Source organism: Oncorhynchus nerka, linkage group LG12 (assembly GCF_034236695.1).
Source record: "Oncorhynchus nerka isolate Pitt River linkage group LG12, Oner_Uvic_2.0, whole genome shotgun sequence".
NCBI classification, from domain to species: Eukaryota; Metazoa; Chordata; class Actinopteri; order Salmoniformes; family Salmonidae; genus Oncorhynchus; species Oncorhynchus nerka.
Window position 1 is genome coordinate 84,697,597 of NC_088407.1, and position 27,149 is coordinate 84,724,745.

Genomic DNA, 27,149 nt, shown 5'->3' on the forward strand with positions numbered 1-27,149 from the left:
TCTCTCTCTCTCTCTCTCCATCTCACTCTCTCTCCATCTCTCTGTCCATCTCTCTCTCTGTCCATCTCTCTCTCTCTCTGTCCATCTCTCTCTCTCTCTCTCTCTCTCTGTCCATCTCTCTCTCTCTCTCTCTCTCTCTCTCTGTCCATCTCTCTCTCTCTCGTCCATCTCTCTCTCTGTCCATCTCTCTCTCTGTCCATCTCTCTCTCTATCTGCTCTCTCTGTCCATCTCTCTCTGTCCATCTCTCTCTGTCCATCTCTCTCTCTCTCATCTTCTCTGTTGGTATTCTCTCTCTGTCCATCTTTATTCTCTCTCTGTTTTATTCTCTCTGTCCATCTCTCTCTCTCCATGACATCTCTCTCTCTGTCCATCTCTCTCTCTCTCTGTCCATCTCTCTCTCTCCTCTCTCTGTCTCTCTCTCTGTCCATCTCTCTCTCTCTCTGTCCATCTTCTGTCCATCTCTCTCTCTGTCCATCTCTCTCTCTCTGAACATCTCTCTCTCTCTCTGTCCATCTCTCTCTCTCTCGCTCTCTGTCCATCTCTCTCTCTCTGTTGTTGAAAACACTGAAATCTCTCCATCTCTGTTGTTGGTATTTCTGTCTTTATTAGGTTTTATTACAGTGACATAAACACTCATCTGTCCATCCTTCCTGTCCACTCTGTAAAATCTGAAACGTGGTGAGACTGATAGAGTCTGTCCATCTAGAACTGTATATTGTCCATCTCTCTGTCCATCTCTCTCTCTCTGTCCATATCTCTCTCTCTATCTCTCTTTGTCTCTGTCCATCTCTCTCTCTCTCTCTCCACCCCTCTCTCTCTGTCCATCCCTCTCTCTCTCTCTCTCTCTCTCTGTCCATCTCTCTCTCTCTCTCTCTCTCTCTGTCCATCTCTCTCTCTCTCCATCTCTCTCTCTCTCTCTCTCTCTGTCCATCTCTCTCTCTCTCTCTGTCCATCTCTATCTCTCTCTGTCCATCTCTCTCTGTCCATCTCTCTCTCTCTCTCTCTGTCCATCTCTCTCTCTCTCTCTGTCCATCTCTCTCTCTACACAGTTCATTAAAGTTCACCATAGCAGCAACACTACTGTCTCCATCATTACTGTTGTTGGTATTTCTGTCTTTATTAGGTTTTATTACAGTGACATAAACACTGCATGACAGAAAGACCATGTCCTTCCTGTTTCCCTGCATCTTCTGAGAACAAAAAGGTTGAACGTAGACGACTATAAACAGTCTTGTAAATGTTGTTGAAAACACTTGAAACGTGGTGAGACTGATAGAGTTAAGATTTGTCCACTGTCATAATGGTGGAAATATAGAACTGTATATTGTCCATCTCTCTCTTTGTCCACCCCTCTCTCTCTCTCTCTCTCTCTATTCATCTCTCTCTCTCTATCTCTCTCTTTGTCCACCTCTCTCTCTCTCTCTCTCTCTCTGTCCACCCCTCTCTCTCTGTCCACCCCTCTCTCTCTGTCCACCCCTCTCTCTCTGTCCACCCCTCTCTCTCTGTCCACCCCTCTCTCTCTGTCCACCCCTCTCTCTCTGTCCACCCCTCTCTCTCTGTCCACCTCTCTCTCTATATTCATCTCTCTCTATATTCATCTCTCTCTCTATCCATCTCCCTCTCTGTCCATCTCTCTCTCTGTCCATCTCTCTCTGACGCACAATTGGCCTAGTGATGTCAGGGGAAGGCCGTCGTTGTAACAATTTGTTCTTAACTGCCTTGTTAAATAAAAAATTACACACATATGAAAAAAGTTGGTACCTTTAAGGAGTCTGTACCTAATCCTCTAACTTTTATGGTAACATGTTGGTATCAACACAGGGTTAGTGACTGTAACATGTTGGTATCAACACAGGGTTAATGGTTAGTGACTGTAACATGTTGGTATCAACACAGGGTTAATGGTTAGTGACTGTAACATGTTGGTATCAACACAGGGTTAATGGTTAGTGACTAACATGTTGGTATCAACACAGGGTTAATGGTTAGTGACTGTAACATGTTGGTATCAACACAGGGTTAATGGTTAGTGACTAACATGTTGGTATCAACACAGGGTTACTGACTAACATGTTGGTATCAACACAGGGTTAATGGTTAGTGACTGTAACATATTGGTATCAACACAGGGTTAGTGACTGTAACATGTTGGTATCAACACAGGGTTAACAGTTAGTGACTGTAACATATTGGTATCAACACAGGGTTAACCTGATAGTACGCCCCACCCCGCATACGGTATCGTTACTACAGCCTCAAGCTCATTAGCATAACGCAACGTTAGCGATTTTTAAAAATCGCAAATGAAACGAAATAAATATGTCTGTTCTCAAGCTTATCCTTTTCTTAACTATCCTGTCGTCTCAGATTTTCAAAATATGCTTTAGAACCAGAGAAAATCACTAATTTGTGTAAGAGTGGTGATAGCTAGCTTAGCGTTAGCATTAGCATTTAGCACGCAACATATTCACAAAAACCAGCCAAGGAATCAAATAAAATAATTTACCTTTGAAGAACTTCAGATGTTTCAATGAGGAGACTCTCAGTTACATAGCAGATGTCCAGTTTTTCCTGAAAGATTCTTGTGTAGGACACATCGTTCCCTTTTGTTACTATGCATATGGCTACCGAAACTAACCGAAAATTCAGTCACCTACATGTCGAACTTTTTTCCGAATTAACTCCATAATATTGACTGAAACATGGAAAACGTTGTTTGAATCAATCCTGAAGGTGGTTTGTCATATTTCTCTCCATTGAAAGCACCGTCCTTGTATCTTGCCTCGTTCTGAGAAGTGAATGGAAAAATACTGGGACCTGTCTTTTGCGCACCAATTGCCACGCAGACACCAAGAGGGACACCTGGCAATTGTAGTCTCTTATGGTCAATCTTCCAATGATATGCCTACAAATACGTCACAATGCTGCAGAGACCTTGGGGAAACAAGAGAAAGAGTCCGTTCATTCCTGTCGCATTCACAGCCATATAAGGCGATCATGGAAAACGTAGCCTCAGAAATCCTGTGCATTTCCTGGTCTGTCATACATCTTGGTTTTGCCCGAAACATTTGTTCTAAGGGACTCTCAGTGAAAATCTTTGCATTTCTGGAAACGTAAGACTGTCTTCTTTCCAAAGCTATCAATTCCAAGCATATTCGAGCATCTTTTCGTGACAAAATATTGCGCTTAAAACGGGCACGTCTTTTTATCCAAAAATGAAATACTGCCCCTATAGGACTGTAACATGTTGGTATCAACACAGGGTTAATGGTTAGTGACTAGCATGTTGGTATCAACACAGGGTTAACAGTTAGTGACTGTAACATGTTGGTATCACCACAGGGTTAACAGTTAGTGACTGTAACATGTTGGTATCACCACAGGGTTAATGGTTACTGACTGTAACATGTTGGTATCACCACAAGGTTAACAGTTAGTGACTGTAACATGTTGGTATCAACACAGGGTTAATGGTTAGTGACTGTAACATGTTGGTATCAACACAGGGTTAATGGTTAGTGACTGGCATGTTGGTATCAACACAGGGTTAACAGTTAGTGACTGTAACATATTGGTATCAACACAGGGTTAGTGACTGTAACATGTTGGTATCAACACAGGGTTAATGGTTAGTGACTAACATGTTGGTATCAACACAGGGTTAACAGTTAGTGACTGTAACATATTGGTATCAACACAGGGTTAATGGTTAGTGACTAACATGTTGGTATCAACACAGGGTTAACAGTTAGTGACTGTAACATGTTGGTATCAACACAGGGTTAACAGTTAGTGACTGTAACATATTGGTATCAACACAGGGTTAATGGTTAGTGACTGTAACATGTTGGTATGAACACAGGGTTAACAGTTAGTGACTGTAACATGTTGGTATCAACACAGGGTTAACAGTTAGTGACTGTAACATATTGGTATCAACACAGGGTTAATGGTTAGTGACTAACAGCTTGGTATCAACACAGGGTTAACAGTTAGTGACTGTAACACATTGGTATCAACACAGGGTTAATGGTTAGTGACTAGCATGTTGGTATCAACACAGGGTTAATGGTCACTGACTAACATGTTGGTATCAACACAGGGTTAATGGTCACTGACTAGCATGTTGGTATCAACACAGGGTTAATGGTCACTGACTAGCATGTTGGTATCAACACAGGGTTAATGGTTAGTGACTAGCATGTTGGTATCAACACAGGGTTAACAGTTAGTGACTGTAACATATTGGTATCAACACAGGGTTAATGGTTAGTGACTGTAACATATTGGTATCAACACAGGGTTAATGGTTAGTGACTGTAACATGTTGGTATCAACACAGGGTTAATGGTTACTGACTAACATGTTGGTATCAACACAGGGTTAATGGTTAGTGACTGTAACATGTTGGTATCAACACAGGGTTAACGGTTAGTGACTGTAACATGTTGGTATCAACACAGGGTTAACAGTTAGTGACTGTAACATATTGGTATCAACACAGGGTTAACAGTTAGTGACTGTAACATGTTGGTATCAACACAGGGTTAACAGTTAGTGACTGTAACATATTGGTATCAACACAGGGTTAACAGTTAGTGACTGTAACATGTTGGTATCAACACAGGGTTAACAGTTAGTGACTGTAACATGTTGGTATCAACACAGGGTTAATAGTTAGTGACTGTAACATGTTGGTATCACCACAGGGTTAATGGTTACTGACTGGCATGTTGGTATCAACACAGGGTTAACAGTTAGTGACTGTAACATATTGGTATCAACACAGGGTTAACAGTTAGTGACTGTAACATATTGGTATCAACACAGGGTTAACAGTTAGTGACTGTAACATGTTGGTATCAACACAGGGTTAATGGTTAGTGACTGTAACATATTGGTATCAACACAGGGTTAACAGTTAGTGACTAGCATGTTGGTATCAACACAGGGTTAATGGTTAGTGACTGTAACATGTTGGTATCAACACAGGGTTAATGGTTAGTGACTGTAACATGTTGGTATCAACACAGGGTTAATGTTTAGTGACTGTAACATGTTGGTATCAACACAGGGTTAGTGACTGTAACATGTTGGTATCACCACAGGGTTAACAGTTAGTGACTAGCATGTTGGTATCACCACAGGGTTAACAGTTAGTGACTAGCATGTTGGTATCAACACAGGGTTAATGGTTAGTGACTGTAACATGTTGGTATCAACACATGGTTAACAGTTAGTAACTAGCATGTCGGTATCAACACAGGGTTAATGGTTAGTGACTGTAACATGTTGGTATCAACACAGGGTTAATGGTTAGTGACTGTAACATGTCGGTATCAACACAGGGTTAATGGTTAGTGACTGTAACATATTGGTATCAACACAGGGTTAACAGTTAGTGACTGTAACATATTGGTATCAACACAGGGTTAACAGTTAGTGACTGTAACATATTGGTATCAACACAGGGTTAATGGTTAGTGACTGTAACATGTTGGTATCAACACAGGTTTAACAGTTAGTGACTGTAACATGTTGGTATCAACACAGGGTTAATGGTTAGTGACTAGCATGTTGGTATCAACACAGGGTTAATGGTTAGTGACTGTAACATGTTGGTATCAACACAGGGTTAATGGTTAGTGACTAGCATGTTGGTATCAACACAGGGTTAGTGACTGTAACATATTGGTATCAACACAGGGTTAACAGTTAGTGACTGTAACATATTGGTATCAACACAGGTTTAACAGTTAGTGACTGTAACATGTTGGTATCAACACAGGGTTAACAGTTAGTGACTGTAACATGTTGGTATCAACACAGGGTTAATGGGTACTGACTGTAACATGTTGGTATCAACACAGGGTTAACAGTTAGTGACTGTAACATATTGGTATCAACACAGGGTTAATGGTTAGTGACTGTAACATGTTGGTATCAACACAGGGTTAATGGTTAGTGACTGTAACATATTGGTATCAACACAGGGTTAACAGTTAGTGACTGTAACATGTTGGTATCGACACAGGGTTAACAGTTAGTGACTGTAACATGTTGGAATGATTACAGGGTTAACAGTTAGTGACTGCAGACCCACGTTAATGTGGCGTTATGTCGACCTTTGCTGATTCTGATCTGGTAAGCTACAGGTGATAGCTTTACCACAATCTCGTTTGGCTCCGTCCAGGAACTTTGTTGCGACGCCCGCGAGTTTGGTGTACCACACCTTATCCCCAAACTCGAACACCTGGTGTGAGGCCTTTTTGTGGTAATAGGTCTTGTCACCTTCTGCACTTCTTCTTTCCAACTGTCCTTGAGCATACGCAAAGGTAGTCTGGAGATGGTTCCGCAGGTCGGTCACGTATTGATGAGCCGTGTAGGTGGTGGCTGCGGCAGTTGGAGATGCAGCGGAAGTGTTATTTGCCCGTCTCGAAGAGGGTTTTTCCCTGTTGAAAGGTTGACCCGTTGACCTGTTGACCTGTTGACCTGTTGTGTGTGACTCTGAACGCCATCAGTACCAATGGGAGTTTAAGGTCCATATCTTTGTGGTTGGCTGCCACATATTTCCTCAAGATTCTGACGATTGTTTGGTTGCTCCTTTCTGCCCTGCCCTAGCTCCTAGGGTGACATGCGATATGGAGTTTAGCTTTGACTCAAATCAAATCAAATCAAAATGTTACAAGATTTAGTAGATGATATAGAGTACAGTATATACATATACATATGAGATGAGTAATATAGGGTATGTAAACATTATATTAAGTGGCATTGTTTAAAGTGGCTAGTGATATATTTTACATCATGTCCCATCAATTCCCATTATTAAAGTGGCTGGAGTTGAGTCAGTGTGTTGGCAGCAGCCACTCAATGTTAGTGGTGGCTGTTTAACAGTCTGATGGCCTTGAGATAGAAGCTGTTTTTCAGTCTCCCTGCTTTGATGCACCTGTACTGACCTCGCCTTCTGGATGATAGCGGGGTGAACAGGCAGTGGCTCGGTCGGTTGTTGTCCTTGATGATCTTTATGGCCTTCCTGTGACATCGGGTGGTGTAGGTGTCCTGGAGGGCAGGTAGTTTGCCCCCGGTGATGCGTTGTGCAGACCTCACTACCCCCTGGAGAGCCTTACGGTTGTGGGCGGAGCAGTTGCCGTACCAGGCGGTGATACAGCCCGACAGGATGCTCTCGATTGTTCATCTGTAGAAGTTTGTGAGTGCTTTTGTTGACAAGCCGAATTTCTTCAGCCTCCTGAGGTTGAAGAGGTGCTGCTGTGCCTTCTTCACGACGCTGTCTGTGTGGGTGGACCAATTCAGTTTGTCCGTGATGTGTACGCCGAGGAACTTAAAACTTACTACCCTCTCCACTACTGTCCCGTCGATGTGGATAGGGGGGTGCTCCCTCTGCTGTTTCCCGAAGTCCACAATCATCCCCTTTGTTTTGTTGACATTGAGTGTGAGGTTATTTTCCTGACACCACACTAGGGAGTAGAGGAGAGGGCTCAGAACGCATCCTTGTGGGGCCCCAGTGTTGAGGATCAGCGGGGTGGAGATGTTGTTACCTACCCTCACCACCTGGGGGCGGCCCGTCAGGAAGTCCAGTACCCAGTTGCACAGGGCGGGGTCTTGACCCAGGGTCGCGAGGCGGCCATCTCTGTCGGCGCCAGAGGTTATGTGGTATGTTCCTCCCAGAAGCCTCCACAATTCGGTCATTTCAGCTGCTGAAAAGTGGGTTCTTCTGTCGCTGTCCACGGTTTCTCCCGGCAGGCCGAAACGACTGAAAACGTGGTTTAGCAAAAGAACGGCCGCTGTGTCATTGGTTGCCGGCAGGCACACCACCCACTTTGTGAATGCGCAAGTCACTGTGAGGAGATACTTGTTGTCTCTGGCCGACCTGGCAACTGGGCCGACCCAGTCGATCTGGATCGAGCTCCAGGGGTAAGACACACCCTTGCGTTGCAGGGGTGCTCTGTGAAGTGGCTTGGAGGGTTGAAACTGGCAGCAAACTAGACACTCCCTCACGTACTGTGCCACGTCTTGTTCTATGTGAGGCCCGTAGGCCACCTGTCGCAATGTTTCACATGTAGCCTTGACCCCCCTATGGCCTCCACATGGCTCCTCGTGGGCTTGGGCTATCATCACCCCCCTCTGTGTTTTAGGAACCACCCACCTTCGAGCGGTGTCGGTTTCTGAAACATAAACCAGTAGGTCATCTACAAGTGTGAGGTGCCGTTTAATTGCATACAGCGAACGCAAGTCATGTGAACCTGCCAAAGCCAGTTCGGACACTGGGTGGTTGACAGGTTCCGACAGGAATGCCATCAAAGTGACGAGGGACTCATCTTGGTGTTGCATTGCTACCAGGTCGCCATTCAGGAATGAATGCGTTAGCATCACATTATGTCTGTGTGAAGACGTTTCCCGTGGTGCTACATGGCTTCGCGTTACCGCAGACACCATAGCTTCCTCAGTGGTGTTTTCGTCTCGAGCATCAAACACCCAAGGGGTGCCGTGAATTGCACCGGATTTCGCCATGCTGGTGGCATGGTCGTTGCCAAGTTTGTCACAAGTGATTTGGAGTGTCCCGTGACTTTCTTCCAATACACCAATGGCGGAGCGATGTCACGCGGGGGTGGTGCGGAGTCGGTTTCATTGTCACCACAGCGTTGACACACCGCCAAAGCACTGCCCAAAGGCAGGTTTTTCATTTTTGCGTAGTTGATTACTACATCATGGCTCTGCAGCATCATGAGCCAAGCCACTATCCTGCTGTTGTGTACAGCATCCTCACGGATTCGTTGGCTTTTCAGAAAAGTCACAGACTGGTGACATGTTTCTATGATCACCTTTTGTCCGCCGACATAACTGGTGAAGTGTTTGATTACCCAGACTGTCGACAGCAGTCTGAGTATTTGCGTTCAGCAGGGTTGAGTGTTTTGCTCGCGTAAGCAACCACAAGTTTGTCTTGGTCGTATTTTTGGTACAACCCTGCGCTAAGACAGTGCTCTGAGAAACTGACTTCCAAAAAATAATGTCTTGTCTTTGTTGGGGTATACCAGGCAGGGTGCCTTGCAAAGCTGGTTTTTCAAGGAAGCCACAGCTTCATTGTGAGTGAACGAATGGAGTGTCTTTCTGAAGAAGACGAGTCAATGGTTTTGACAAGGCACCTCAAGAAGCTGTGCACCTCAAGAAGCTGTGCACCTCAAGAAGCTGTGCACCTCAAGAAGCTGTGCACCTCAAGAAGGTTCGAAGGTGTTTTGATGTTTGCGGACTGCTTGGATTCTGTTAGACTGTGGTAGGATGCCCTCGGCACCCACCAGAAACCCAAAGTAGTTTACCTTGGTCCTGCACCATTGTCCTTTCATGATGGCCAACTTAGCCCCTGCAGTCCCGAGGGTCTAATGAGGTCAGCAGTCTCTGCCCCTCCCTCTGCCCTCCCTTCTCTGGGTAAATATTAACACATAAAAACCCATATAAAGCGCTGCTCACATGGACACAGCAACAACCCTTCAACAGGTACATGGGTGAATTAGCACCTTCTCTCTGAACTAAATGTGATAACTGTTGTTCTGCTGTTTTTAATAAAGAAAATGTCTAAGTATGTTTTCCATAACTTCAGTTAACCTTCATCTGTTTTGTCTTGGATAGAGGACATCAGCCAGCCATCTACAATCTAGAGGACATCAGTCAGCCTTCTACAATCTAGAGGACATCAGTCAGCCTTCTACAATCTAGAAGACATCAGTCAGCCATCTACAATCTCTGTAAGTGTCTTCTACTTGACTTATAGTATTCTGATTAGTACATATACAGTAACATAATAGTATTCTGATTAGTACATCCTGATTGAAATGTATACATAATTAGTCATTATAGATAAAAATTCCCTTAAACAGTACTCCACGTACTTACTTGTGGGCCAGTCAACCTGTGGGCTGTGTAGCTTTAACCATGAATGACACAGAAGTGAGTGAGAACAGTTGATTATGTGGAAACGGATCTTTTCCTGGTGACTTCCAGAGAGACGCAGGATAACAGGAACAGTTCTCTCCAAAACACTGAAGAGTAGCTTTCCATTGAGAGTGTTGGCATCCAGAGGTGAACTGAGTGAAACAGTGTCCAGAACCAACTGATTAACGACCCCTCGGTCCAGAAAGCTCTCGTCGGCGCCTGAATCGATGAGAGCAGGCAGAGGAAAAGCCTGGCTCTGCCACACAAGGTTGGCTTCAAGCAGGCAGGCGATTTGACTCAACAGTATATCCCCCACTACTGCGGAGCCCCCTCTTTTGCTGGACACAGGGAACATGTGGAGACCAGGTGACCAACCTGGCCACAATATAGACAGCTCCCAGTACTGATATGTCTTTTATACTGATAACAAGTTCAAACAGGTGCCATCAATACAGGTAACGAGTGGAGGACAGAGGAGCCTCTTAAGAAGAAGTTACAGGTCTGTGAGAGCCAGAAATCTTGCTTGTTTGCAGGTGACCAAATACTTATTTTCCACCATAATTTGACAAATAAATTCATAAAAAATAATACAATGTGATTTTCTGGATTTTTTTTCTCGTTTTGTCTGTCATAGTTGAAGTGTACCCATGATGAATATTGCAGGCCTTTCTCATCTTTTTAAGTGGGAGAACTTGCACAATTGGTGGCTGACTAAATACTTTTTTGGCCCACTGTACGTACAGGGGACCATAATGGAAAATAAGTTGTAAAACATTATTACGTTATCCTCAAATGCAGGTTATCACTTGTCCACCAACTCGGTGGCCTTGTAGTGTCCACCCTGAGATTAGAATGTTGGGTGTTTGAATCCCGGCAGAGTTCTACCAAAAACGGTGTAAATGGTGCCCAATGCATCTCTGCTTGACGCACAGCATTAAGGAGATCAGTTGAGGCTGATGAGGGGAGGACGACTCATTATAATGTCTGGAACGGATCAAATGGAATGGCATTAAACACATGGAAAACATGTCTCACAGCTCCAGCCATTACCACAAACCCGTCCTCCCCATTTAAGGTGCCACCAACCTCCTGTGAAGGAGATGGATTTGGGGTAAGGCTCTGAGATAGACTACTGTCCTGTCAACTGGTTCACTTGTAAATCAAGCAGAAAGAAGGCTATTTTCTTAACAACTTGTTTTTAAATTCACAAATAAATCAAATCTCCCAAAAAAGTTGGTCAGTAAACTGTTTCAAAATGATTCTAAACCACAGTGCCCTCCCTGGATAAATATGGTAATGATGCCAGCAGCCTCTGCCCCTCCCTGGATAAATATGGTAATGAGGTCAGCAGCCTCTGCCCCTCCCTCTGCCCTCCCTGGATAAATATGGATGCCAGCATGAGGTCAGCAGTCTCTGCCCCTCCCTCTGCCTCTGCCCCTCCCTCTGCCCTCCCTGGATAAATATGGTAATGATGCCAGCAGCCTCTGCCCCTCCCTCTGCCCCTCCCTGGATAAATATGGTAATGATGTCAGCAGTCTCTGCCCCTCCCTCTGCCCCTCCCTCTGCCCCTCCCTCTGCCCTCCCTTCCCCTGATAAATATGGTAATGATGCCAGCAGCCTCTGCCCCTCCCTGGATAAATATGGTAATGATGCCAGCAGCCTCTGCCCCTCCCTGGATAAATATGGTAATGAGGTCAGCAGCCTCTGCCCCTCCCTCTGCCCTCCCTTCCCCTGATAAATATGGTAATGAGGTCAGCAGTCTCTGCCCCTCCCTCTGCCCTCCCTTCTCTGGATAAATATTAACACATAAATCCCCTATAAAGCGCTGCTCACATGGACACAGCAACAACCCTTCAACAGGTACATGGGTGAATTAGCACCTTCTCTCTGAACTAAATGTGATAACTGTTGTTCTGCTGTTTTTAATAAAGAAAATGTCTAAGTATGTTTTCCATAAATTCAGTTAACCTTCATCTGTTTTGTCTTGGATAGAGCACATCAGTCAGCCATCTACAATCTACAGGACAATAACCAGCCATCTACATTCTAGAGGACATCAGTCAGCCATCTACAATCTAGAGGACATCAGTCAGCCTTCTACAATCTAGAAGACATCAGTCAGCCATCTACAATCTCTGTAAGTGTCTTCTACTTGACTTATGTCTAATGTTATCTTCACCGATTATCAAATTGTTGATTTTATTTTATTAGGACCTTTTCAGCCCATCATGGGCTGGTATAACAAAAAGTCCTTAAAATAATAATAAGTAAACAAAACATTAAGAACACCTTAATATTTAGCTACACCCCGGTTTCCCTCAGAACCGCCTCAATTTGTCGGGACATGGACTCTACAAGGTGTTGAAAGCGTTCCACAGGGATGCTGGCCCATGTTGACTCCAATGCTTCCCAAAGTTGTGTCAAGTTGGCTGGATGTCCTTTGGGTGGTGGACCACTATTGATACACACAGGAAACTGTTGAGCATGAAAAACACAGCAGCTTTGCAATTCTTGACACACTCAAACCAGTGTGGCTGGTACCTATAACCATACCCCGTTCAAACTACTACCATTTAAAAGCACTTCACCATCTAAATGGCACACATAGACAATCCATGTCTCAAGGCTTAAAAATCCTTCTTTAACCTGACTCCTCCCCTTCATCTACACTGATTGAAGTGGAATTAACAGGTGACAACAATTAGGGGATCATATATTTCACCTGGATTCACCTGGTCAGTCTGTGTGATGGAAGGAGTAGGTGTTCATAATGTTTTGTATTGTCGGTGTATATATATATAGTATGTTCCTGTGTGTTTCAGCTGTGTGTGTATATAGTATGTTCCTGTGTGTTTCAGCTGTGTGTGTATATAGTGTGTTCCTGTATGTTTCAGCTGTGTGTGTATATAGTGTGTTCCTGTATGTTTCAGCTGTGTGTATATCTAGTATGTTCCTGTGTGTTTCAGCTGTGTGTGTATATAGTATGTTTCAGCTGTGTGTGTGTATATATAGTGTGTTCCTGTATGTTTCAGCTGTGTGTATATCTAGTATGTTCCTGTGTGTTTCAGCTGTGTGTGTATATAGTATGTTTCAGCTGTGTGTGTGTATATATAGTGTGTTCCTGTATGTTTCAGCTGTGTGTATATCTAGTATGTTCCTGTGTGTTTCAGCTGTGTGTATATATAGTATGTTCCTGTGTGTTTCAGCTGTGTGTATATATAGTGTGTTCCTGTGGGTTTCAGCTGTGTGTATATATAGTGTGTTCCTGTGTGTGTATATATAGTGTGTTCCTGTATGTTTCAGCTGTGTGTATATAGTGTGTTTCAGCTGTGTGTGTATATATAGTGTGTTCCTGTATGTTTCAGCTGTGTGTGTATATATAGTGTGTTCCTGTATGTTTCAGCTGTGTATATATAGTGTGTTCCTGTGTGTGTATATATAGTGTGTTCCTGTGTGTTCAGCTGTGTGTATATATAGTGTGTTCCTGTGTGTTTCAGCTGTGTGTATATAGTGTGTTTCAGATGTGTGTATATATAGTGTGTTCCTGTGTGTTTCAGCTGTGTGTATATAGTGTGTTTCAGATGTGTGTATATATAGTGTGTTCCTGTGTGTTCCTGTGTGTTTCAGCTGTGTGTGTATATACAGTGTGTTCCTGTGTGTTTATATATAGTGTGTTCCTGTGTGTGTATATATAGTGTGTTCCTGTGTGTTCCTGTGTGTGTGTTCCTGTGTGTTTCAGCTGTGTGTGTATATATAGTGTGTTCCTGTATGTTTCAGCTGTGTGTGTATATACAGTGTGTTCCTGTGTGTTTCAGCTGTGTGTATATATAGTGTGTTCCTGTGTGTTTCAGCTGTGTGTGTATATAGTGTGTTTCAGATGTGTGTATATATAGTGTGTTCCTGTGTGTTCCTGTGTGTTTCAGCTGTGTGTGTATATACAGTGTGTTCCTGTGTGTTCAGCTGTGTGTGTATATACAGTGTGTTCCTGTGTGTTTCAGCTGTGTGTATATACAGTGTGTTCCTGTGTGTGTATATATAGTGTGTTCCTGTGTGTGTATATATAGTGTGTTCCTGTGTGTGTATATATAGTGTGTTCCTGTGTGTTCCTGTGTGTGTATATATAGTGTGTTCCTGTGTGTTCCTGTGTGTATATACAGTGTGTTCCTGTGTGTGTATATACAGTGTGTTCCTGTGTGTGTATATATAGTGTGTTCCTGTGTGTTCCTGTGTGTGTATATATAGTGTGTTCCTGTGTGTTCCTGTGTGTGTATATATAGTGTGTTCCTGTGTGTTCCTGTATGTTTCAGCTGTGTGTGTATATATAGTGTGTTCCTGTATGTTTCAGCTGTGTGTGTATATATAGTGTGTTCCTGTGTGTTTCAGCTGTGTGTATATACAGTGTGTTCCTGTGTGTTCCTGTGTGTGTATATATAGTGTGTTCCTGTGTGTATATACAGTGTGTTCCTGTGTTTCAGCTGTGTGTATATACAGTGTGTTCCTGTATGTTTCAGCTGTGTGTGTATATACAGTGTGTTCCTGTGTGTGTATATATAGTGTGTTCCTGTGTGTATATACAGTGTGTTCCTGTGTTTCAGCTGTGTGTATATATAGTGTGTTCCTGTGTGTATATACAGTGTGTTCCTGTGTTTCAGCTGTGTGTATATATAGTGTGTTCCTGTGTGTTCCTGTGTGTGTATACAGTGTGTTCCTGTGTGTTTCAGCTGTGTGTATATACAGTGTGTTCCTGTATGTTTCAGCTGTGTGTATATACAGTGTGTTCCTGTGTGTTTCAGCTGTGTGTGTATATATAGTGTGTTCCTGTGTGTGTATACAGTGTGTTCCTGTGTGTTCCTGTGTGTGTATATATAGTGTGTTCCTGTGTGTATATACAGTGTGTTCCTGTGTTTCAGCTGTGTGTATATACAGTGTGTTCCTGTATGTTTCAGCTGTGTGTGTATATACAGTGTGTTCCTGTGTGTTCCTGTGTGTGTATATATAGTGTGTTCCTGTGTGTATATACAGTGTGTTCCTGTGTTTCAGCTGTGTGTATATATAGTGTGTTCCTGTGTGTTCCTGTGTGTGTGTATACAGTGTGTTCCTTTGTGTTTCAGCTGTGTGTGTATACAGTGTGTTCCTGTGTGTTCCTGTGTGTGTATATACAGTGTGTTCCTGTGTTTGTAGCTATGAGGGGAATTGTCCTTCTCTTTCTGCTGTCTCTCTGGCCTGGAGGAAAGATGGATGCTATCGATCAACAGATCTTGGCTAATGTGGTACAAGAGATGAGAAGGTGGGTGTTTCTCTGTTTTTTCAGACTCTAAGTAATCCTACATGTCTTTTAGACAGAATTCTTAGACATTATTTGAAAATGTTTTATATTCCATTTTCTATTCCTCTTAACCTTCATACAATATTTTTGTATAGTATAGACTGTATTTCTAATATACACTGTATTTATAGTATAGACTGTATTGGTAGAATATATACATTTTTGAATATCTTGGTCATTCATCTGCTCTCTGTGAGTAATATTGACATTTTGGCAGGTGGACATACAGTACCCTCTGTAATTATTTTGGAGTCACTTTTATTGTAAATAAGAATAGAATATGTAACTAAACACTTCTACATTAATGGGGTTGCTACCATGATTATGAATAACCCTGAATGAATCGTGAATAATGATGAGTGTGAACAGATAATACCACCCCCCCCCTAACCTTCCCTGTTATTGTAACGGTGAGGGATTAGCATGTCTTGGGGGTATGATATGAAATGCTAACTTCCCCTGTTATTGTAACGGTGAGAGGTTAGCATGTCTTGGGGGTATGATATGAAATGCTAACTTCCCCTGTTATTGTAATGGTGAGAGGTTAGCATGTCTTGGGGGTATGATATGAAATGCTAACCTCCCCTGTTATTGTAACGGTGAGAGGTTAGCATGTCTTGGGGGTATGATATGAAATGCTAACTTCCCCTGTTATTGTAACGGTGAGAGGTTAGCATGTCTTGGGGGTATGATATGAAATGCTAACTTCCCCTGTTATTGTAACGGTGAGAGGTTAGCATGTCTTGGGGGTATGATATGAAATGCTAACTTCCCCTGTTATTGTAACGGTGAGAGGTTAGCATGTATTGGGGGTATGATATGAAATGCTAACTTCCCCTGTTATTGTAACGGTGAGAGGTTAGCATGTCTTGGGGGTATGATATGAAATGCTAACTTCCCCTGTTATTGTAATGGTGAGAGGTTAGCATGTCTTGGGGGTATGATATGAAATGCTAACCTCCCCTGTTATTGTAATGGTGAGAGGTTAGCATGTCTTGGGGGTATGATATGAAATGCTAACTTCCCCTGTTATTGTAACGGTGAGAGATTAGCATGTATTGGGGGTATGATATGAAATGCTAACTTCCCCTGTTATTGTAACGGTGAGGGATTAGCATGTCTTGGGGGTATGATATGAAATGCTAACCTCCCCTGTTATTGTAATGGTGAGAGGTTAGCATGTCTTGGGGGTATGATATGAAATGCTAACCTCCCCTGTTATTGTAATGGTGAGAGGTTAGCATGTCTTGGGGGTATGATATAAAATGCTAACCTCCCCTGTTATTGTAATGGTGAGAGGTTAGCATGTCTTGGGGTATGATATGAAATGCTAACTTCCCCTGTTATTGTAATGAGAGGTTAGCATGTCTTGGGGTATGATATGAAATGCTAACTTCCCCTGTTATTGTAACGGTGAGAGGTTAGCATGTCTTGGGGGTATGATATGAAAATGCTAACTTCCCCTGTTATTGTAATGGTGAGAGGTTAGCATGTCTTGGGGGTATGATGAAATGCTAACCTCCCTGTTATTGTAATGGTGAGAGGTTAGCATGTCTTGGGGGTATGATATGAAATGCTAACTTCCCCTGTTATTGTAACGGTGAGAGGTTAGCATGTCTTGGGGGTATGATATGAAATGCTAACTTCCCCTGTTATTGTAATGGTGAGAGGTTAGCATGTCTTGGGGGTATGATATGAAATGCTAACTTCCCCTGTTATTGTAACGGTGAGAGGTTAGCATGTATTGGGGGTATGATATGAAATGCTAACTTCCCCTGTTATTGTAACGGTGAGAGGTTAGCATGTCTTGGGGGTATGATATGAAATGCTAACTTCCCCTGTTATTGTAATGGTGAGAGGTTAGCATGTCTTGGGGGTATGATATGAAATGCTAACCTCCCCTGTTATTGTAATGGTGAGAGGTTAGCATGTCTTGGGGGTATGATATGAAATGCTAACTTCCCCTGTTATTGTAATGGTGAGAGGTTAGCATGTCTTGGGGGTATGATATGAAATGCTAACTTCCCCTGTTATTGTAACGGTGAGGGATTAGCATGTCTTGGGGGTATGATATGAAATGCTAACCTCCCCTGTTATTGTAATGGTGAGAGGTTAGCATGTCTTGGGGGTATGATATAAAATGCTAACCTCCCCTGTTATTGTAATGGTGAGAGGTTAGCATGTCTTGGGGGTATGATATGAAATGCTAACTTCCCCTGTTATTGTAATGGTGAGAGGTTAGCATGTCTTGGGGGTATGATATGAAATGCTAACTTCCCTGTTATTGTAATGGTGAGAGGTTAGCATGTCTTGGGGTATGATATGAAATGCTAACCTCCCTGTTATTGTAATGGTGAGAGGTTAGCATGTCTTGGGGGTATGATATGAAATGCTAACTTCCCTGTTATTGTAATGGTGAGAGGTTAGCATGTCTTGGGGGTATGATATGAAATGCTAACTTCCCTGTTATTGTAACGGTGAGAGGTTAGCATGTGAAATTAACTTCCCCTGTTATTGTAACGGTGAGGGTTAGCATGTCTTGGGGGTATGATATGAAATGCTAACTTCCCCTGTTATTGTAACGGTGAGAGGTTAGCATGTCTTGGGGGTATGATATGAAATGCTAACTTCCCCTGTTATTGTAATGGTGAGAGGTTAGCATGTCTTGGGGTATGATATGAAATGCTAACCTCCCTGTTATTGTAATGGTGAGAGGTTAGCATGTCTTGGGGGTATGATATGAAATGCTAACTTCCCCTGTTATTGTAATGGTGAGATTAGCATGTATTGGGGGTATGATATGAAATCTAACTTCCCCTGTTATTGTAACGGTGAGGGATTAGCATGTCTTGGGGTATGATATGAAATGCTAACCTCCCCTGTTATTGTAATGGTGAGAGGTTAGCATGTCTTGGGGGTATGATATAAAATGCTAAACTCCCCCTGTTATTGTAATGGTGAGAGGTTAGCATGGGGGGGTATGATATAAAATGCTAAACTCCCCCTGTTATTGTAATGGTGAGAGGTTAGCATGGGGGGGTATGATATAAAATGCTAAACTCCCCTGTTATTGTAATGGTGAGAGGTTAGCATGTCTTGGGGGTATGATATAAAATGCTAACCTCCCCTGTTATTGTAATGGTGAGAGGTTAGCATGGGGGGGTATGATATAAAATGCTAAACTCCCCTGTTATTGTAATGGTGAGAGGTTAGCATGTCTTGGGGGTATGATATAAAATGCTAAACTCCCCCTGTTATTGTAATGGTGAGAGGTTAGCATGGGGGGTATGATATATGTAAACTCCCCTGTTATTGTAATGGTGAGAGGTTAGCATGGGGGTATGATATAAAATGCTAAACTCCCCTGTTATTGTAATGGTGAGAGGTTAGCATGTCTTGGGGGTATGATATAAAATGCTAACCTCCCCTGTTATTGTAATGGTGAGAGGTTAGCATGTCTTAGGGGTATGATATGAAATGCTAACCTCCCCTGTTATTGTAATGGTGAGAGGTTAGCATGTCTTAGGGGTATGATATGAAATGCTAACCTCCCCTGTTATTGTAATGGTGAGAGGTTAGCATGGGGGGGTGTGAAAGAGGATGAGTAATTTCCCACTCATCATTATTCACAATTAATTCAGGATTATCCGTAATGGTAGCATCCACATGGATGTAGAAGTGTTTAGAAACATATTCTATTCTTTTATACATTTAAAGTGACTCCAAATTGATTTCTATTGGGCACAAAATAATCTGAAACACAACCTAAATAAACAGCATATGCATCCAACAAGTTTAATAAAAAGTCACACGCTTGATGTAGTCATTGACTGCTAGGAACATGGGACCAAATACTAAACATTGGACTACTTTAAGAGAGGTCTGAGATAGTGCCCTCCGTAATTATTGGGACCGTGACACATTGTTTGTTGTTTTGGCTCTGTACTCCAGAACTTTGGATTTGAAATGATACAATGACTGACTATGAGGTTAACTTTGTACATGAGAAGGCAGTGATAATTTATGCATAAGTAGCAGTGCACATATTCACTGTCAATGTTTCTGATCCTGTGTTCTGTCTCTGTCTCCTGTCTGTTTATAATGTTTCTGATCCTCTGTGTTCTGTTTCTGTCTCCTGTCTGTTTGTAATGTTTCTGATCCTCTGTGTTCTGTCTCTTCTGTCTCCTGTCTGTTTGTAATGTTTCTGATCCTCTGTGTTCTGTCTCTTCTGTCTCCTGTCTGTTTATAATGTTTATGATCCTGTGTTCTGTCTCTTCTGTCTCCTGTCTGTTTGTAATGTTTCTGATCCTGTGTTCTGTCTCTTCTGTCTCCTGTCTGTTTGTAATGTTTATGATCCTCTGTGTTCTGTCTCTTCTGTCTCCTGTCTGTTTATAATGTTTCTGATCCTGTGTTCTGTCTCTGTCTCCTGTCTGTTTATAATGTTTCTGATCCTGTGTTCTGTCTCTTCTGTCTCCTGTCTGTTTATAATGTTTCTGATCCTGTGTGTTCTGTCTCTTCTGTTCTGTCTGTTTATAATGTTTCTGATCCTGTGTTCTGTCTCTGTCTCCTGTCTGTTGTTCAGCTTCGGCCTGGAGAACCGCCAGTATGCCATGGCTGTCTTACTCACCCAACAGCAGTGCACCCAAAATGGAGCAGAGTTTGAAGTAGGCGTGCAACCTCCGGTTGTCAAGCAGAGACTACAGCAGTATAGTGTCTACATAGGAGACCGGCTCATCGCAGCCATACCTGACACCTACCATGCTGAGTACATTCTCTTGGAGCATGATGAAACCAACACCAGTGAAATGCAGACTCTGTTAACAGCAGCAAAGCCTAATGACTGCATTGTCTTCTTCTCCAACTACTCTCCCTGCCTGGAGAGATGCAACGTCCTTAATGGAGCAACCAGCATTCTGCCCTTCATGACCGTCTTCAACGACACGGCCGACATCCGGAAGGCCTTTGTCTTCTCCTCGGTTTGGGACCCTTCAAGGCACCATCCAGAAGTGACCAAACCGACTAAGCAGCAGGTGTTTGAGTCCTTCCAGAGAATAGAAAGTTCCCTCCCTTTATATCGTTGTGTCAGATTCCAGAAAAAACATGAATGGGTCAACACATGTTACCGTTGTGTCACTGACAACACAGATCCTGAGACCAATGACTGTCTGTATGGATACTAATAGTGTCCACTGTCTGCATGAATACTAATAGTGTCCACTCTCTGTATGAATACTAATAGTGTCCACTGTCCGTATGAATACTAATAGTGTCCACTGTCTGTATGGATACTAATAGTGTACACTGTCCGTATGGATACTAATAGTGTCCACTGTCTGTATGGATACTAATAGTGTACCCTATCTGTATGGATCTACTTGTGTACACTGTCTAGATGGATACTACTAGTGTACACTGTCTAGATGGATACTAATAGTGTCCACTGTCTAGATGGATACTAATAGTGTCCACTGTCTGTATGGATACTAATAGTGTCCACTGTCTGTATGGATACTAATAGTGTCCACTGTCAAAATGGTGGAAATATATATTGTATTACAATACTGTATATTGTCCATCTCTCTCTCTGTCCACCCATCTCTCTCTGTCAACCCCTCTCTCTCTGTCCATCTCTCTCGCTCTCTCTCTCTGTCCATCTCTCCCGCTCTCTCTCTCTGTCATCTCTCTCTCTCTCTCTCTCTGTCCATCTCTCTCTCTCTCTCTCTGTCCATCTCTCTCTCTCTCTCTCTCTCTCTGTCCATCTCTCTCTCTCTCTCTCTCTCTCTCTCTCTCTGTCCATCTCTCTCTCTCTGTCCATCTCTCTCTCTCTGTCCATCTCTCTCTCTCTCTCTCTCTGTCCATCTCTCTCTCTCTCTCTCTCTCTCTCTGTCCATCTCTCTCTCTCTCTCTCTCTGTCCATCTCTCTCTCTCTCTCTCTGTCCATCTCTCTCTCTGTCCATCTCTCTCTCTCTCTCTCTGTCCATCTCTCTCTGTCCATCTCTCTCTCTCTCTCTCTCTCTCTCTCTGTCCATCTCTCTCTCTCTCTCTCTCTCTCTCTGTCCATCTCTCTCTCTCAATTCAATTTCAATTCAATGGCTTTATTGGCATGGGAAACATGTGTTAACATTGCCAAAGCAAGTGAGGTAGACAACATACAAAGTGAATATATAAAGTGAAAAACAACAAAAATTAACAGTAAACGTTACACATACAGAAGTTTCCATCTCTCTCTCTCTCTCTCTCTCTCTCTGTCCATCTCTCTCTGTCCATCTCTCTCTCTGTCCATCTCTCTCTCTCTCTCTGTCCATCTCTCTCTCTCTCTCTGTCCATCTCTCTCTCTCTCTGTCCATCTCTCTCTCTGTCCATCTCTCTCTCTCTCTCTCTGTCCATCTCTCTCTCTCTCTCTCTGTCCAGCTCTCTATCCATCTCTCTCTCTCTCCAGCTCTCTGTCTCTCTCTCTCTCTCTCTCTCTCTGTCCATCTCTCTCTGTCCATCTCTCTCTCTCTCTCTCTCTCTGTCCATCTCTCTCTCTCTCTCTGTCCATCTCTCTCTCTCTCTCTGTCCGTCTCTCTCTCTCTCTCTCTGTCCGTCTCTCTCTCTCTCTCTCTGTCCGTCTCTCTCTCTCTCTCTGTCCGTCTCTCTCTCTCTCTCTCTCTGTCCGTCTCTCTCTCTCTCTCTCTCTGTCCGTCTCTCTCTCTCTCTCTGTCCATCTCTCTCTCTCTCTGTCCATCTCTCTCTCTCTCTCTGTCCATCTCTCTCTCTCTCTGTCCATCTCTCTCTCTCTCTCTCGGTCCATCTCTCTCTCTCTCTCTCTCTCTCTCTCTGTCCATCTCTCTCTCTCTCTCTCTGTCCATCTCTCTCTCTCTATCTCTCTCTCTCTCTCTCTGTCCATCTCTCTCTGTCCATCTCTCTGTCCATCTCTCTCTCTCTCTGTCCATCTCTCTCTCTCTGTCCATCTCTCTCTGTCCATCTCTCTCTGTCCATCTCTCTCTCTCTGTCCATCTCTCTCTCTCTGTCTCTCTCTCTCTGTCCATCTCTCTCTCTCTGTCCATCTCTCTCTCTGTCCATCTCTCTCTCTCTCTCTGTCCATCTCTCTCTCTGTCTCTCTCTCTCTCTCGGTCCATCTCTCTCTCTCTCTGTCCATCTCTCTCTCTCTCTCTCTGTCCATCTCTCTCTCTCTGTCCATCTCTCTCTCTCTCTCTCTGTCCATCTCTCTCTCTCGGTCCATCTCTCTCTCTCTCTCTGTCCATCTCTCTCTCTGTCCATCTCTCTCTCTCTGTCCATCTCTCTCTCTCTCTGTCCATCTCTCTCTCTCTCTGTCCATCTCTCTCTCTCTCTCTGTCCATCTCTCTCTCTCTCTCTCTGTCCATCTCTCTCTCTCTCTCTCTGTCCATCTCTCTCTCTCTCTCTCTGTCCATCTCTCTCTCTCTCTCTGTCCATCTCTCTCTCTCTCTCTGTCCATCTCTCTCTCTCTCTGTCCATCTCTCTCTCTCTGTCCATCTCTCTCTCTCTCTCCATCTCTCTCTCTCTCTGTCATCTGTCCATCTCTCTCTCTCTCTGTCCATCTCTCTCTCTCTGTCCATCTCTCTCTCTCTCTGTCCATCTCTCTCTCTCCATCTCTCTCTCTCTCTGTCCATCTCTCTCTCTCTGTCCATCTCTCTCTCTCTCTGTCCATCTCTCTCTCTCTCTCTGTCCATCTGTCTCTCTCTCTCTCTGTCCATCTCTCTCTCTCTGTCCATCTCTGTCCATCTCTCTCTCTCTCTCTCTCTCTGTCCATCTCTCTCTCTGTCCATCTCTCTCTCTCTCTGTCCATCTCTCTCTCTCTCTGTCCATCTCTCTCTCTCTCTCTGTCCATCTCTCTCTCTCTCTCTGTCCATCTCTCTCTCTCTGTCCATCTCTCTCTGTCCATCTCTCTCTCTGTCCATCTCTCTCTGTCCATCTCTCTCTCTGTCTCTCTCTCTCTCTGTCCATCTCTCTCTCTGTCCATCTCTCTCTCTCTCTGTCCATCTCTCTCTCTCTGTCCATCTCTCTCTCTCTCTCTGTCCATCTCTCTCTCTCTGTCCATCTCTCTCTCTCTGTCCATCTCTCTCTCTCTGTCCATCTCTCTCTCTCTCTCTCTGTCCATCTCTCTCTCTCTGTCCATCTCTCTCTCTGTCCATCTCTCTCTCTCTCTCTGTCCATCTCTCTCTCTCTCTCTGTCCATCTCTCTCTCTCTCTGTCCATCTCTCTCTCTGTCCATCTCTCTCTCTCTCTGTCCATCTCTCTCTCTCTCTGTCCATCTCTCTCTCTCTCTCTGTCCATCTCTCTCTCTCTCTGTCCATCTCTCTCTCTCTGTCCATCTCTCTCTCTCTCTGTCCATCTCTCTCTCTCTCTCTCATCTCTGTCCATCTCTCTGTCCTCTCTCTCTCTCTGTCCATCTCTCTCTCTCTCTCTCTCTGTCCATCTCTCTCTCTCTCTCTGTCCATCTCTCTCTCTCTCTCTCTGTCCATCTCTCTCTCTCTCTCTCTCTGTCCATCTCTCTCTCTCTCTCTCTGTCCATCTCTCTCTCTCTCTCTCTGTCCATCTCTCTCTCTCTCTCTCTCTGTCCATCTCTCTCTCTCTCTCTCTGTCCATCTCTCTCTCTCTCTCTCTCTGTCCATCTCTCTCTGTCCATCTCTCTCTCTCTGTCCATCTCTCTCTCTCTCTCTGTCCATCTCTCTGTCCTCTCTCTCTCTCTGTCCATCTCTCTCTCTCTCTGTCCATCTCTCTCTCTCTGTCCATCTCTCTCTCTCTGTCCATCTCTCTCTCTCTGTCCATCTCTCTCTCTCTGTCCATCTCTCTCTCTCTCTGTCCATCTCTCTCTCTCTGTCCATCTCTCTCTCTCTCTGTCCATCTCTCTCTCTCTCTGTCCATCTCTCTCTCTCTCTGTCCATCTCTCTCTCTCTGTCCATCTCTCTCTCTCTCTCTGTCCATCTCTCTCTCTCTGTCCATCTCTCTCTCTCTCTGTCCATCTCTCTCTCTGTCCATCTCTCTCTCTCTCTGTCCATCTCTCTCTCTCTGTCCATCTCTCTCTCTCTCTCTGTCCATCTCTCTCTCTCTCTGTCCATCTCTCTCTCTACACAGTTCATTAAAGTTCACCATAGCAGCAACACTACTGTCTCCATCATTACTGTTGTTGGTATTTCTGACATAAACACTGCATGACAGAAAGACCATGTCCTTCCTGTTTCCCTGCATCTTCTGAGAACAAAAAGGTTGAACGTCGAGGACTATAAACAGTCTTGTAAATGTTGTTGAAAACACTTGAAACGTGGTGAGACTGATAGAGTTAAGATTTGGACCCAAGGAATCAAACACATGCCCAAATAAACATGTATTAAAGAGTTCTCGTCAAAGAGTTCTTAACACCATATCTGCATTTATTGTAGCTGGGGATATAAAACAAAGCAAATGTGAGAACAAGGCTACCTAAATACTATCAGCATATTTATTGCACTACGCGCAGTGGTAATTACACTCGATCACTGCTCACTGCTCACTGCTCACTGCTACTCTGCGATGCGTTATGACAATAACCAAAGGAGATCTCAACACACATGTAGCTGTGTAATATATAGTCCTTATAACTATTCATATTCTCCTAACTATATTTATATGGTTGATTCTGAGTCTACAGACTGTCTACAGACTCTATATCGTTATATAAGAACACATTCTGTCCGTTCAGGGACTTTTAAGTCTTGTCCTGGAGTGAATAGGTAGTGCAGGGTTTAGTTCCAACCAAGCACCACACCTGACTTCATGAATCATCTCACATGTTGTTAAACAGAGAAACTGGTAGCAGGAGTCCAGCTTCTGGAAGACAAGTTGATGATGAGGGAGACGAGAGCTGGACAAAAATACTGAATCTGGTCAAAATGTGTGACGTCTGTTTTATTTAATATTCAGAAGATAATATTTTGTGTGTTATCTTTCTTCATGGCCAACATGGCAGGTTGATCCGTTAACTCTTTACTTGAAGGGGGTACATAAGTCATTCTAAGTCATTTGTGCTTCTGAGTGGCACAGTTGTCTAAGGCACTGCATATCAGTGCAAGAGGGGTCACTACAGTCCCCGGTTCACTTCCAGGCTGCATCACATCCAGCCGTGATTGGCAGTCCCATAGGACGACGCACAATTGGCCTAGTCTTGGTCAGGTTTCGCAGGGGAAGGCCGTCGTTGTAACAATTTGTTCTTAACTGCCTTGTTAAATAAAAAATTACACACATATGAAAAAAGTTGGTACCTTTAAGGAGTCTGTACCTAATCCTCTAACTTTTATGGTAACATGTTGGTATCAACACAGGGTTAATGGTTAGTGACTGTAACATGTTGGTATCAACACAGGGTTAATGGTTAGTGACTGTAACATGTTGGTATCAACACAGGGTTAATGGTTAGTGACTGTAACATGTTGGTATCAACACAGGGTTAATGGTTAGTGACTGTAACATGTTGGTATCAACACAGGGTTAATGGTTAGTGACTGTAACATGTTGGTATCAACACAGGGTTAATGGTTAGTGACTGTAACATATTGGTATCAACACAGGGTTAACAGTTAGTGACTGTAACATGTTGGTATCAACACAGGGTTAATGGTTAGTGACTGTAACATGTTGGTATCAACACAGGGTTAATGGTTAGTGACTGTAACATGTTGGTATCAACACAGGGTTAATGGTTAGTGACTGTAACATATTGGTATCAACACAGGGTTAGTGACTGTAACATGTTGGTATCAACACAGGGTTAATGGTTAGTGACTGTAACATATTGGTATCAACACAGGGTTAGTGACTGTAACATGTTGGTATCAACACAGGGTTAATGGTTACTGACTGTAACATGTTGGTATCATTACAGGGTTAACAGTTAGTGACTGTAACATGTTGGTATCAACACAGGGTTAACAGTTAGTGACTGTAACATGTTGGTATCAACACAGGGTTAATGGTTAGTGACTGTAACATGTTGGTATCAACACAGGGTTAATGGTTAGTGACTGTAACATGTTGGTATCAACACAGGGTTAATGGTTAGTGACTGTAACATGTTGGTATCAACACAGGGTTAATGGTTAGTGACTGTAACATGTTGGTATCAACACAGGGTTAATGGTTAGTGACTAGCATGTTGGTATCAACACAGGGTTAATGGTTAGTGACTGTAACATGTTGGTATCACCACAGGGTTAATGGTTAGTGACTAGCATGTTGGTATCATTACAGGGTTAATGGTTAGTGACTAGCATGTTGGTATCAACACAGGGTTAATGGTTAGTGACTAGCATGTTGGTATCAACACTGGGTTAATGGTTAGTGACTAGCATGTTGGTATCAACACAGGGTTAATGGTTAGTGACTAGCATGTTGGTATCAACACAGGGTTAATGGTTAGTGACTAGCATGTTGGTATCAACACAGGGTTAACTGTTAGTGACTAGCATGTTGGTATCAACACAGGGTTAATGGTTAGTGACTAACATGTTGGTATCACCACAGGGTTAATGGTTAGTGAATGTAACATGTTGGTGGCTTTGTTTGTTCTTTTCCATATTATGGACCCAGGAAAGAGATGAAAATAGCCCATACTGTTATAGTGTTTATAGTCTTAAAATAAGCTTCATGAAATCAATAACTTGCTAACATTCGATAACATTCATATATTATCCATGTCTGAGACTCACTTCGATAATTCATGTGATGATACATCAGTAGCAATATAAGGATATAACATCTATAGAAGAGACAGGAATGCCCATAGGGGAGGTGTTTCTGTATATATTCAGAGACAGGAATTCCCATAGGGGAGGTGTTTCTGTATATATTCAGAGACAGGAATGCCCATAGGGGAGG

At 43.3% G+C, this 27,149-nt stretch overlaps 1 protein-coding gene across 1 annotated transcript; it reads left to right on the top strand.

Annotated features, from left to right (window-relative positions):
- The first annotated feature begins 11,789 nt into the window (after positions 1 to 11,789).
- LOC115125805 (uncharacterized) lies at positions 11,790 to 20,491 on the top strand. Its single transcript, XM_065025083.1, has 3 exons — positions 11,790 to 12,086; positions 15,131 to 15,236; positions 19,858 to 20,491. The coding sequence occupies exons 2-3, from the start codon at positions 15,133 to 15,135 to the stop codon at positions 20,453 to 20,455; spliced, it is 702 nt and encodes a 233-aa protein (XP_064881155.1). The 5' UTR covers positions 11,790 to 12,086; positions 15,131 to 15,132; the 3' UTR covers positions 20,456 to 20,491.
- The last annotated feature ends 6,658 nt before the right edge of the window (positions 20,492 to 27,149 follow it).

What these genes read in the sequence shown, in the direction of transcription:
- LOC115125805 (XM_065025083.1), top strand. Translation starts at nt 15,133, where the DNA reads ATGAGGGGAATTGTCCTTCTCTTTCTGCTGTCTCTCTGGCCTGGAGGA. An exon ending in GTGGTACAAGAGATGAGAAG is followed by an intron (nt 15,237 to 19,857) that starts GTGGGTGTTTCT and finishes TCTGTTGTTCAG; the next exon opens with CTTCGGCCTGGAGAACCGCC.